At 43.5% G+C, this 13,040-nt stretch overlaps 2 protein-coding genes and 1 non-coding gene across 5 annotated transcripts in view; 1 reads left to right on the top strand and 2 right to left on the bottom strand.

Annotated features, from left to right (window-relative positions):
- Positions 1 to 2,268, top strand: part of MATN2 (matrilin 2) — a 173,410-nt gene extending 171,142 nt beyond the window's left edge. For all 3 annotated transcript variants that reach the window (XM_061439294.1, XM_061439292.1, XM_061439293.1), the window contains exon 19: positions 1,688 to 2,268. In XM_061439294.1, the coding sequence (XP_061295278.1) occupies positions 1,688 to 1,743 (56 nt within the window). In that variant the 3' untranslated portion in view covers positions 1,744 to 2,268. The remainder of the gene's footprint in view (positions 1 to 1,687) is intronic.
- A 7,043-nt stretch (positions 2,269 to 9,311) lies between these two features.
- Positions 9,312 to 12,665, bottom strand: RPL30 (ribosomal protein L30). Its single transcript, XM_061439295.1, has 5 exons — positions 12,592 to 12,665; positions 12,433 to 12,484; positions 11,895 to 12,040; positions 10,154 to 10,284; positions 9,312 to 9,413 (listed from the first exon to the last, which is right to left on the bottom strand). The coding sequence occupies exons 2-5, from the start codon at positions 12,451 to 12,453 to the stop codon at positions 9,364 to 9,366; spliced, it is 348 nt and encodes a 115-aa protein (XP_061295279.1). The 5' UTR covers positions 12,454 to 12,484; positions 12,592 to 12,665; the 3' UTR covers positions 9,312 to 9,363.
- LOC133260867 (small nucleolar RNA SNORA72) lies at positions 9,593 to 9,724 on the bottom strand. The gene has a single exon (XR_009741007.1). It is a non-coding gene; the product is annotated as a small nucleolar RNA SNORA72 (small nucleolar RNA).
- Positions 12,666 to 13,040: the final 375 nt, after the last annotated feature.

Raw genomic sequence — 13,040 nt, 5'->3', positions numbered from 1 at the left:
AAACATTTCTATATATGGGTATATCTCAAATGAAGTCACTTCTATAAAGTCAAGAATAGTGAACTCCAGGAAAAGCTATTTCTTAAGCAGTCTGACAGGTGCTTGAGAACCGAGGGCAAGCCAAACTGCTGACACGGGTCAAGCTATCTGTGGTTGGTTCTAGGAGGCTGATCAGTAAGGCCAGTTAGCCAGTCAGTACGCAAAGTAAAGAAAAAACATGTTTACTTAATTCCCTCTCTGCTGGGAGGAAATGAAAGATAAATCTGAAGTGCATCAAAGATACAGTACATGTAGGCAAAGATAGAGATACAAATCTGAAGTGCATCAGAGATACAGCACGTGTAGGCAAAGAATGCTGTAGAACGAAGAGGTTTCAAATTCTACCTAAATTCCAAACCTCTCCTTTGGCCCCAAGCCACCCTGCAGCCACATTTGGTCAGTGCGTAGTTTCTAGAGGACTGGGGTTGGGATTTTTTCATTTGGCAGCAGAGAGATTTTATATCAGCACTCTAAGATGAAACATTCTACCTAGGGAACAGCAGGATCCAGTGACTCATTAAAATAGTATTACAAATAAAAGGAATGCTTTGGGATGGTGGAGAAATGAGATTCAGTGCTTTTATGCACTGAACACTCTGCCAACTGTTCTGAACTTAAAACTATAGTAAGCTTACTAAAACTGCCCGATATCTAGCTCAACATATATCAACTAAAGGGAAATGGTTTAATTCTGAACTATTTCTGTGCCAGTGGGTTTATAAAGAACAGCTTATAGCCATTTTCTTCCTGAAAACTGGAAATATGCTTCATAAAGGAAAGCAAAATAATCTGACCATGGTTAATCTTGATGATGAATCCAGGCTTTCATTCTGCCATGCAGGGGGCAGGTGGAGGGTACTAAGCAGCTTCAAGAAGGAAGACAAATGTTTATTCTAATGCTGCTCTTATTGTTTAGTTGCTCAGTCATGTCCAACTCCTTGAGACCCCATGGACTGTAGCCTGCTAGGCTCCTCTGTCCATGGGATTTCTCAGGCAAGAATACTGGAGTGGCTTGCCATTTCCTTCTCCAAGGCATCTTCCCAACTCAGGGATCGAACTCCTGTCTCCTGCATGGGCAGGTGGATTCTTTACCGCTCCAGGGACGCCCTAATGCGCCTCTGCTCTGCCTTCTCCCGGCCTGCCTCCGAGGGTTTACTTCACAAGGTACTAAGGAAGTTGTATGTGTCAGACGTCCTCAAGGCTGCTACCCTATGGTCTCATCTGGCCTCATGGGTAAAAATTCCCCACCTTCTTCTCTTCTGATGTCATATCTTACTTTCCAAGATCTAATCCTTTTTTTTTTTTCCTCCTCTCCTCATTCCCAGCATTATCAGTTCAGCTCCCAGAGGTGTGCTATGGTAAATTATAAGCAACAGGGGAATGAGTAGAATTGAAATTTTTAAAAAGAAAAATGTGAACTGAGCTATCTGGATTTAATGTTAAAAAAAAAAGTATTTAACCCAACACCGATCTATAGTCTTAATAGTATGTACTAATGGGTTACTATAAACTTATAAGTCAGAATTATAGAAATGGAAAAAACCAAAGCCCTGTATTTTGCAGGACACAAATTCTTTTGTAGATAAATCAAGTTGTATTTGAATGTAAATAGGCCATTCAGATTCCTCTTCCTTAATTTGAGATTTACTAGAAGAAATGACACAGAGAATGGAAGCCCTGGAAAACCGCCTGCGATATAGATGAAGATTCACAATGCTCTACATATCTGTACGTCATTGTGTCAAGGGTTACAGTGAAAACAGTTCGGAGCCCTCAAAGCTCAGGCTATCATTGATTCTGTAAGGTTGTAAAGTAAAACATACCAAGAGTTGAGAAAGCTGATTTGCTACAAAACAAAGGCAAAAAGTACACACTAACTTGTACGAATTCACTGAGAAAAAAAAAAAAAAACCCGTCAGAATCCTAAAAGGAGTTTTATCAAGTGAGAACAAATAAGCTATGCAAGATACTCTGTAACGTACTGTGGACACCATTTGCTTTGGTCTTGTTCTGCCTTAGTGGTACAATATCATTCGACAACAACATAAAATCTGCAGTTTTACAGACTTAACTTCCGTAGAACACTGGCCATGGGAAAGCTATTTTTTTTTAATCAGACTTTACCTTGATATATGTATATGGATGTATGCATAAAATCATAGAACATATGTACTTGTATAAGAAGTTGGATTTTTTATACAATATTAAAATTCACTTCAGAGAACAGTATTCTGTGTAAAATTCTTAATCTTAAATGCAAAATATGCATACATGAGAAATGGCTAAGATACGTATGAAAAAAAATGTTGAAGCTCACCGATAATCAGGAAAATGCAGGTTAAAGCAATCAACTTGGCAAGTTACTGTGTCTGACGACAGTGTTGGTAAGGCTGAGGAAACATGGGGTTCCCACACACTGCTAGTGAGAACACAAATGGGCAGTCTCTGGAGAATAATCTGTCCCTACCTAGTAAAACTGAAAATGCAGCCCTACCCTGTACTCTAGCAACTGCACTTACAGGTATCAAACTAGAAGATTTTAACACATACATACAAGGAGGCCTGTATGAGAATGTTACTAGAGTTTGTAAAATTAACAAATTACAAATAACCTAATCATCACCAGAGGGGGAACAGATAAACTGTGGTACGGTCCATAACTCAGAAATACTATGCAACATTTAAAAGAATGTACTCAATCTACATGTACATGGTAAAACTCAGTCTTATGGACTCTGTTGGAGAGGGAGAGGGTGGGAAGATTTGGGAGAATGGCATTGAAACATGTATAATATCATGTATGAAACGAGTTGCCAGTCCAGGTTCGATGCACGATACTGGATGCTTGGGGCTGGTGCACTGGGACGACCCAGAGGGATGGTATGAGGAGGGAGGAGGGAGGAGGGTTCAGGATGGGGAACACATGTATACCTGTGGCAGATTCATTTCGATATTTGGCAAAAGTAATACAATATTGTAAAGTTTAAAAATAAAATAAAATTTAAAAATAAATAAATAAAGATGAAAAAAAAAAGCCAATGGGAGGACTTCCCTGGTGGTCCAGTGGTGAAGAATCTGCCTGCCAATGCAGGGGAAACAGGTTCAACCCCTGGTCCGGGAAGATCCCACATGTCTCAGAACAACTAAGCCCACGTGCCACAACTACTGGCTTTCCCGTGCTCTAGAGCCACAGAGCCGCCAACGACTGGGCCCACATGCAGCAACTACTGAAGCCCAAGCGCCCAGAGCCTGTGCTCCGCAACGAGAGAAGCCGCTGCAGAGAAGCCCGAGCACTGCAATTACAGAAAGCCCACCCCCAGCAGCCAAAAAACCACCATAATAATGAATAAATTAAAAAAAAAAATCTTCCCAAAGGGTGATGTAGCAGAATAGGAAGACCATCTCTTAGACCTCAATCTGGAAACCATCTAATTCTTTCCAAGTATAAAAGTTGTGATTCGAAGTATTAAACTTTCAGTGTATATTTATATTTGAGTCCTCCATGTGATCCTGAAAACGGGTTTTCATCCAAAGTGTGGATTTGGGTTGGCACTTCCTTTTGAGACGTAATCCTACTTTAGCCGTTGCTTCCACTGTCTCCAGTCTACTTTGCGTTGAGTCCTGGCTCCCCCTAGTGGCTCTAGGCGGCATGCACACAAACACACGCGGCCGCTCCCCCTGCCCACCCCCACGTACGCTTTAGCTGTTTAGTACATTTCACTGCACCGTTTTCAACTTTCTCCAACTTGGGAAGGAAGGTGCCTTCGTGGAAGACAAAACCTCCAACTAATCCGTCAAATTCACATAGTAACCCAAGATATTTAACTTGAGAATTGTTTAAAATTTAAAATAGTTCCCGGGCTTCCCCGGTGGTACAGTGGGTAAGAATCAGCCTACCAGTGCACGGGACACGGGTTCGATCCCTGGACCAGGAAGATCCCACATTCTGTGGAGCAAGTAAAGCCTGTGCACCGCCAACTACTGAAGCCCGTGTGCTATAGAGCCTGTGTTCCACAGGAGAAGCCACTGCAATGGGGCAAGAAAGACTAGCCAACATTCATTGCAACTGGAGAAAGCCCGCGCACAGCAATGAAAACCTAGTGCGACCAAGAAGAGAAAGAAATAGTTCTCCATTTCTGTTTGCTCTCTGTATGTCTCAGGTACAAAGGTTTTGCTTTCCACTTTCACTACTTGTGTGACCATCCCTCATCTAATAGTAGTAACTCGGGGCGCTAATCAAGACGGTGGAGTATAAGGATGTGGAAATCATCTCTTCCCACAGGTTCATCAAAAACACACTGACATACTCAACAGTTCTCACAGAAGACCTACTAAACACTAGCAGAAGACCTCAGACACCTGAAAGGAAAAGACCTCCACATAACCCTGGGTAGGACCAAAGAAAAAGCAAAGAAATAGCAGGACGGAACCTGTGCCCCTCGGAGGGAGCTGCAAGAGTCACCAGGACAGAAAGGGAGCTTCAGAGGCGAGTGTCACAACTGGTGTGTGACAGAGAAAGAAAGAGCCGCAGTCTGTGGCGCCTGCCTGCGCTCCCCAGCCCGAGACGCACGTCTACGGGCACAGCTGGGGCCGGGTGCTGAAACTTGGGTTTAGAGCACAGAGCTGGGGAGAGGGCTGGGGCTTGGCTGCTCAGAGACAGCCCGAGAGGCCAAGTGCCGTTGTTAGGTGGGGGGTGAGGGCCCGCTGGAGCAGCCTCTTTCCTCCCTGCACTGGGCCGTCCCGGCAGGCTCTGGGATCAGGTGCCAGAGGGTTGCCCAACGTAGGAAGCAGAGCTCAGGTCTCTCCAGGTGGCTGTGCCAGACACAGACAGACACCCACACTGCGAGCTTTGTAAACTCAGCTGCAGGATGCTGTTCAGTCACCCAGTTGTGTCTGACTCTACACCTACACTGCCTGCTTTGTAAACTCAGTGCTGCGCGACATCCAAGTGGACAAAGGTGCTTCCGTGGCCGAGATGGAGCTGCTCTTGGCAGCTGTGGGCTTCCTGAGCGCGTCCATGGGGGGCTAGGCTGGGACAAGGTCTGGGCTGCCTCCGTTGCTCCCACAGACGGTCTAAGTACACGACTGCCGCACTCCTGGGACCTGCCTAGAGTGGATCCGTGCGGGTGGCCTCGTGAGCCCGCACACTTGGTGACAGGTGCAGAGCACTCTCCTAGTGGACAGCTCTGGTAGAGGAATACTCTGGGGCTCTTCTCCTGGTGGAAGTGCTCCAGTTCTGCCTACCTCACACCACAGCTCAGATGCGACTCAGAAATGGATCTGGGGGCCTCTACTCCAATAACCAGGAACAGACTCTGTCCCCAACAAGGCTGTGGCAACCACAGAGCAAAGAGGCCCCACTCGACATCCACTACAGACTCTGGTCATCACATCAGTCAGACTCCTCACCAAAGGGATATTAAGGCCAAGACACACTGAGAGGCAGCAGGCATTTATACTAAACACAGGCCTCACATCAAAATATTAAATCCATGCAGACTACACAGGAACATTCCCACACATCCCTCCAAGATCACAGTAAGTAAGTGTTTCTCCTAAACTCAGAGTAAGAGAAATACAAGTAAAATGAACCAGGACCACTCGCAGTTAAAGTCAAGAGAACTCCCCTGAAAGAACAATGAAACAGATCTCTTCAGTCTGAGAGACACCAAGTTCAAGAAGGAGATAATGAAAATACTGAAGGAATTCGGAAAGTCCATGAATAGAAATGCAGATTACTGTAAAAAAGAATTACAAACTACAAAGAGGAGCCAAGAAAAATCAGAAAATTCATTTGCCAAGATGAAAGCTAAACTAAAAGGCAATGAAAAGCAGATTGAATACTGCAGAACAAAAAATAAGTGACCTCGTAGATAGCATAGAAATCACCCAATTAGAACAGCAGACAAAAAGCCAGATTGGAGGGGGGAAAAAAAAAATGAAAGCATTATGAGACCACTTCAGTTCAGTTCAGTCGCTCAGTTGGGTCCAACTCTTTGCGACCCCGTGAACCGCAGCACGCCAGGCCTCCTTGTCCATCACCAACTCCCGGAATTCACCCAAACCCATGTCCATTGAGTCAGTGATGCCATCCAACCATCTCATCTTCTGTCGTCCCCTTCTCCTTCTGCCTCCAATCCCTCCAAGCATCAGGGTCTTTTCAAATGAATCCGCTCTTCGCATCAGGTGGTCTAAGCAATGGAGTTTCAGCTTCAACATCAGTCCTACCAATGAGACCGGTAGGATAATATAAAAGTGTGCCAATCTACATACACATAGGAATTCCAGAAGGAAAAGAAAGAGAAAAGGAAGTTTAAAAAAAAAGTATTCTAAGAAATTATGGCTGAAAACTTCCCAAACCTAAGGAAAGAAACAGATATCCAGGTACAGGAAGCAGAGTCCTTCCAGTATTTTTTCTGACCATAATGACATGAAACTAGAAATCAACAACAAAAGAAGAAATGAGAAAAAAAATGGTTACACGGAGACTAAAACAACATGCCATGAGTCAAAGATAAAATCAAAGAAGAAACTAAAAAATACCTTGAGACAAATGACAATGAAAACACACCCATCCAAAATTTATGGAATATAGCAAAGGCAGTTGTTAGAAGGAAGTACATAGTGATACAGGCCTTCCTCAAAAAAATAAGAAAAACCTCAATCTTACCTATCACCTAAAAGAATTCGAAAAAGAACAAAATCTAAAGACAGGAGAAGGAAAAAAATAATGAAGATCAGAGAGGAGACAAGTAAGATTAAAAAAAAAAAAAAAACTGAAAAAATCCATAAAGCCAAGAGCTGACTTATTGAAAGGGTGCTCAGTCGCATCCCAACTCTGTGGTTCCATGGACTAACTTTTCAGCCAGACTCCCCTGTCCATGGGATTTCCCAGGCAAGAGTACTAGAGTGGGTTATCATTCGCTTCTCCAGCGGATCCTCCTAACCCAGGTCTCTCGCACTGTGGGGAGCTTCTTTACCACTGTGCCACCTGGGAAGCTCTTGAAAGGTAAACATGGACAAATCTCTAGTCATGCTCACCAAAAAAAAAAAAAAAGAGAAAACCCAAGTCAACAAGAGGAAGAGGACTTCCCTGCTGGTACAATGGGTAAGAATCCACCTGTCAATGCAGGGGATATGAGTTCGATCCTTGGACAGGGGAGACAGCACAAGCCAGATCAACTATGCCCGTGTGCCCCAACTGCTGAAGCCAATGGGCCTAGCGCCTGTGCTTCGCAACAGAAGTCGCCGCAATGAGAAGGCCACAAACCGCAACTACAGTAGCCCTTGCTCTCTTGCAACTAGACAAAGCCAGTGCCCGGCGACAAAGATCCAGTGTAACCAAAAACAAAAATAATAAAAACAAAGGAAGAAATGAAAAAGAAGTAACAACTGATACTGCAATGGGACAGAATACAGAGCCCCAAAATAAACCTACCTGCCAGGGGGCTTCCCTGGTTGGCTCAGACACTTGCAATGTGGGAGACCTGAGTTTGATCCCTTGGTCAGGAAGATCCCTGGAAGGAACAGCTACCCACTGCAGTATTCTTGCCTGGAGAATTCCATGGACAGCGAAGCCCGGGGTCACAAAGAGATAAGACTAAGATACCAATATGCTGAATTTAAGTTCAGCAAATACTCGACTTTTTGGATAGTGTATTGAAGGCATTCACACCTCCTGTGTCTCATTCCTCTACCATCAAAAACTGCCTTCACAAGTTGACTGGCTCTAAAGTCCAAAAAACATTTCTAACACTTCTACAAACTTAGAACCCAACACAACATATCCTGGGTATACCCTACCAGCAATATTCAACTCAATAAAAACCTGAGTCACAATTTCCCCCTAATTCCTTTCAGTGTTTCAAAAGGTATTATTAGATGTGAGAAAAGGGTTACACAGGACATACTTCGGAGATGTAGTATGTGGCATCCCCCCAATCATCTTTTAGGACTGAAAATATATAAAACACACTTTGTGAAACTGTGAAACACTGAAGATCTGACAATATTCTGCAGTTGTCCCAAGTACATTTTTTTCTACAAAGGCTTCCCAGTGACAGACTTTTATTCTCTTGAACTCTAAAATTATTGCAGATGGTGACTGCAGTCATGAAAATTAAGACACTTGATCCTTGGAAGAAAAGCTATGAACAACCTTGTCAGTATATGAAAAAGCTGAGACAGTACTTTGCCAACAAAGGTCCGTCTAGTCAAGGCTATGGTTTTTCCAGTATTCATGTATGGATGTAAGAGTTTGGACTGTGAAGAAAGCTGAGCGCCGAAGAATTGATGCTTTTGAACTGTGGTGCTGGAGAAGACTCGAGAGTCCCTTGGACTGCAAGGAGATCAAACCAGTCAATCCTAAAGGAAGTCAGGCCTGAATATTCATTGGAAGGACTGATGCTGAAACTCCAATACTTTGGCCACCTGATGTGAAGAATTGACTCATTGGAAAAGACCCCGATGCTGGGAAAGACTGAAGGTAGGAGAAGGGGATGAGAGAGGATAAGATGGTTGGATGCCATCACCAACTTGATTGGCCTGAGTTTGAGTAAGCTCCGGGAGCTGGAGATGGACAGGGAAGACTGGTGTGCTGCAGTCCATGGGGTCGCAAAGAGTTGGATACGATTAAGCAACTGAACTGAACTGTACTACTACAAACCCTTAAGTAAGACCTTGCTTCATTAAAGTTCAATAGAACTTCTCTCACCCTATGAAAATCTGGAGGTGGAAGGAACATATTTCACTTAATCCTCTTTGCTACTCAGATTCAGTGGATTTAAGGTGGACTGTAAAACTGCAGTTCTGGTTAGATTCTGGGAATTGACCCTTGTTGCCTCTGACATACTCAACAAAATGACAACAATACCAGAGACTTCTCTAGTGATCCAGTGGTGAGGAATCTGCCTTGTAATGCAAGGACACAGGTTTGATCCCTGGTCATGGAACTAAGATCCAACACGCCGCAATTAAGTCTGTGCGTAACCACCGCCAAGACCCAACGCAGCCGAATAAACATTTTAAAAAAATGACAGCAATATCCTGGGACTGAAATTATGAAAACTAAGCTTTAAAAATCTAGTACTGGAAAGGAACTCAGTGCACTCCCTTTACAAAAACAGGGCAAGTGAAACTGGGATATCTGGCTCTTAACCCACAAGTTTTGCCACTGCATCTTGATGCCCCATCGTCACTAATCTAGCTTCAGGCAAATATACTGGGACAAGAAGAAATGAAAACAAATAAATAAATAACTGCAATGAGTACAGTGTTTTTAAAACAAGCTCTGGCCAGTTTTATTCAAGAAAAATTGTACATGATTTACTTTTCACCAGTCTGTTCTGGCATGCTTCTAATAATATCAGAATCACCTAAAAAATAAAACACAATAATTTTTACAACTTATTTAGTGGCAACTGGTAATCATCAAACTAGCAATGGTTATCTTCAAAAGTTATCACACTAGCTGTGCTACCATTTCTCAAGGTTGATCAGACACCTAGAGTCACAGACATTTCCCACACAAGACGTGTCATGTAAATCAGACTTGGTTTATCACCAGCATTTATAAAGCCAGACCTAGGCAGAGAACTAGGTCTGGGGACACATGCATGGTCTTAATATAGCGAATGTTTAGCCTGCCCTGATTATTACAAAATCAGAACAGCGAGAATATTCGCAGTAGCTTCATGAATTAGAAATTCTTAAGTTCAAAACATGACATGTATTTGTAGGCCCTTTTCTCCCCCTCAACCTAATTTTACCCATCTATTCTCAGGCAGCCAGTAAGGATTCCTTTCTTCTACTGTTTCACCTGATTATTCTCCCCCTTTATAATTTCACCTTTTACCAAAGCCCTAAGACATAATTTCTTAGGTGCGGTATGAAATTAAATTCATCATCTCAAAGTAAAAAGAATTTCATTTATGACAAAGATAATTATGTACTGACATTCACTACTAACTCTCCATGACATAAGCCTGCAGGATATCCCTTGCTATATACAAATTCTCAGACTGAACTTAGGGACCAAAGACATTTGTATAGTAAGAAATCCTTGTTATTACATCATAAAGAAAAAAAGACTTCTTTTATGACTGAAAAAGCATACCTGGATCAATGATAGCCAGTGTGCATACTCTGTAGTATTTTCCACATGCTGTGCCCAATTCAATATTATTGCCACTGTAGTGATGGACACCAGTTTTGGCCAACATGGCGTAATACTCTATTTCAGATTTCCTTTGGGAATAAAAACAAAAAAAGGCAAATAAACCATACCAACTGACACAGATTAAACGTTACTGCTCTCATTAGTTCCAATGTTGGTAAGGCCTTCAAATAGTAAGCCATTTATTATTCTTAAAAATATCATATTCATTATCCAACACCAAACATCCTTTGGATCCTCTACAGTACATATTTGTGCTCATGGAAAAAGAGGGTACAGAATAAAATCATCATTTGCTTAGCATTTACTATCTGCCAGACACTTTACAGAATTCCCATGACAATGTCTCAGCCATTTATATCACCCTCTGGTGCTCTGAGTCCTAGATGGAGAGTAATAGAACAGGTATACCTCAGGTACTGCAAATTCCTTCCAGACCACTGCAATAAATCAAATACTGCAATAAAGCTAGCCACAGGGATTTGTTAATTTCCAAGTGCATATAAAAGTTGTTTACCCTATATGTAGCCTCTAAGTGTTCAACAGCATCATGTCTAAAAAACCCCCCCAACGTACATACATAAATATTTTATTGCAAAAAAAGAAGAAGGAAAAAACAACAACAACAACAACAAAAAACCAACCATCACCTGAACCTTCAGGGAATTGTAGCAGTAATATCAAAGATGACAAATCTTAACAACAAAGAAAAAGTCAGCACCTACAGACTTATACAATGCAAGGTTCCACAAACCTTCAATTTGTATTAAAAACAAAGAGGAACTAATTAAGTGAAGAAAAGCTAAATCCAATAAAATAAAAACAGGCATGCCATAGGCTTGCACTTGCCCAAAGTTAACGTTTTTTGTGACCACCAAGTAGGTAGAGAGCCATCAAGGAGCTTGTTAAAAATGCATCAGGCCCCAATCCAGATCCATTAAATCTGACTTGCATTTAAACCAAATCACTTGCGACTGAATGTACATTCATGCCGAAAGCCACTGCTCTAATAGGTAAGTGTGAATTCTGTGAAGTAAGACCAAAGTTTTGAGATGAGATGCAAGAGAGCTCTCCAGGCTTTGCCCATTAGGTACAGACACCCTGTATGAAATGCTGTGAGTTTATGCATTACGGTAGAAAATCAACAAGCACAGGACTGAAAACATGGCTGATACTCTGCATGGTCCGACTTGAACTTATGTACACCACCTCATAAGATCAGTTTCAAAACAGTGAATCAGGCAAAAACTGGGTGAATTGGAAGCGTGCAGATCCACAGGCCAGCGTGAACTCTTCTGATCTTAGCTTCTCTATGCTATAAGTAATTCATAAAACGAAGTCCTTTTAAAACACCTCAAAGTAAAAAGAACAAGCAAAAAAAGGCAGGACATAAGGAAAAGCAACTTACGTTTCCGCACTACCCTCAAACTTTGCCCTTCTTTGGTTTCTGTCACACATTTCTCCCAAGGAGAACCACACAGGAGGAGAGACTATGAAGGGGAGAAAAATCAAGAGCCAAACACAACAGAAACCCTTAAATTATCCTGCAAATGTGCCCCTGTAATACAAATTCTACCTGACACCCAGTTCACGCTACCCAGATTGCAAGCTCACACTCCTGGATATTTGCTCAGGACGAACTTACAGTGGAAGACACACACCCTCGGGTTCTTTCAATTACCTCAAGGCTGGGCAGTTGTTGGCGAGAATGACCAGTTTCGCTTTGCCTTGTCTGATCATTTTCAGAGTCTGTTTGTACCCCAGCACGTACTTTCCACTTTTCATAACCAGCTGGAGCCTAGAGTTGATCGACTCCAGTGACTTTTTCTACAAAGAAAACATTTAATACGAACTTGATTGAAGGCCTTGTTTGTAACCACTCAAAACTGGATCCAGGGACTTCCCTGGTGGTCCAGTGGTTAAGTCTCCCCCGCTTCCAAGCAGGGAGCACGGGTTCCATCCCTAGAAAGGGAACTAAGATCTCGCAAGCCTCGGCCAAAAACAAAAAACACTGGATCCTGCTTCCTGGAACCGGAGCCCCTTAATAAACCTCCGAAGAAAAGGGTTCCAAAGCACTGAGAAGGTCTCTCGGGTTCTTTCTGGAAGCCTCCAAGGCCAGCGGGAACGCTGTCCGCCCAGAGAGCTCAAAACTGCCCGCCCCGGCCAAGACTCATCTCTCCACGTGAAATAGGCTTCCGGCCCTGGCCTGCTTCACTCACCGTCTTCTTTGCGGCCACCATCTTCCTGCCTTAGATGCGGGACGCCCCCAACCTAGAACACAGAGGACAGGACAGGAAGTTTACGATCTGAAGTCCCAAACCGGCAACTCCCTGGGCACCGCGCGCTGCCAAAACCTCGGCCCGGAGGAGCCCACTCACCAAGAGCAGCCGCCAAGATGGCCGGGGAGCGAGAAAGGAAAGAATTCCCACAATGCCAAGCTCTTCACGGCGGGGCGGTGCGCCGTCACACCGAGACCGGAAGCGGAAGCAAATGTCCAGCGGAAGGGGCGGGACAAGAGGCGGGCCGGTGCTGGTTACTCTGGCGGCTCAGTTGTGTTCGACTTTTTGCGACTGTATCCCGCCAGGCTTCTCTGTCAATGGGGATTCTCCAGGCAAGAATACTGGCGTGGGTTGCCCTTTCCTTCTGCAGGGCGTCTTCTGACTCAGAAGTCGAATCCAAATCTGCATTAAAGGCAGATTTTTTTTTTTTAAACCTCTGGAGCCACCAGGTTTTGCAGCCGAGTGGTCTGAAGTCTCACCTTGCTGTGTTCTGCTGCTCTGAAGCGGCGCGCTGCGGAACTCAGGAAAGTGGAACAGGACGGGAGTTG

Source organism: Bos javanicus, chromosome 14, assembly GCF_032452875.1.
Source record: "Bos javanicus breed banteng chromosome 14, ARS-OSU_banteng_1.0, whole genome shotgun sequence".
Classification (NCBI taxonomy): domain Eukaryota; kingdom Metazoa; phylum Chordata; class Mammalia; order Artiodactyla; family Bovidae; genus Bos; species Bos javanicus.
The sequence above is the reverse complement of the archived record's forward strand: the minus strand, read 5'-3'. Positions and strand labels throughout refer to the sequence as shown.

Excerpts from the sequence above, each read along its gene's own strand:
- RPL30 (XM_061439295.1), bottom strand. The coding sequence starts at position 12,453 with ATGGTGGCCGCAAAGAAGACG. Across the intron at positions 12,041-12,432 it reads TGGTGGCCGCAAAGAAGACG|AAAAAGTCACTGGAGTCGAT; the intron begins GTGAGTGAAGCA and ends TTTTCTTTGTAG. Across the intron at positions 9,414-10,153 it reads ACTGGCTATCATTGATCCAG|GTGATTCTGATATTATTAGA; the intron begins GTATGCTTTTTC and ends TTTATTTTTTAG.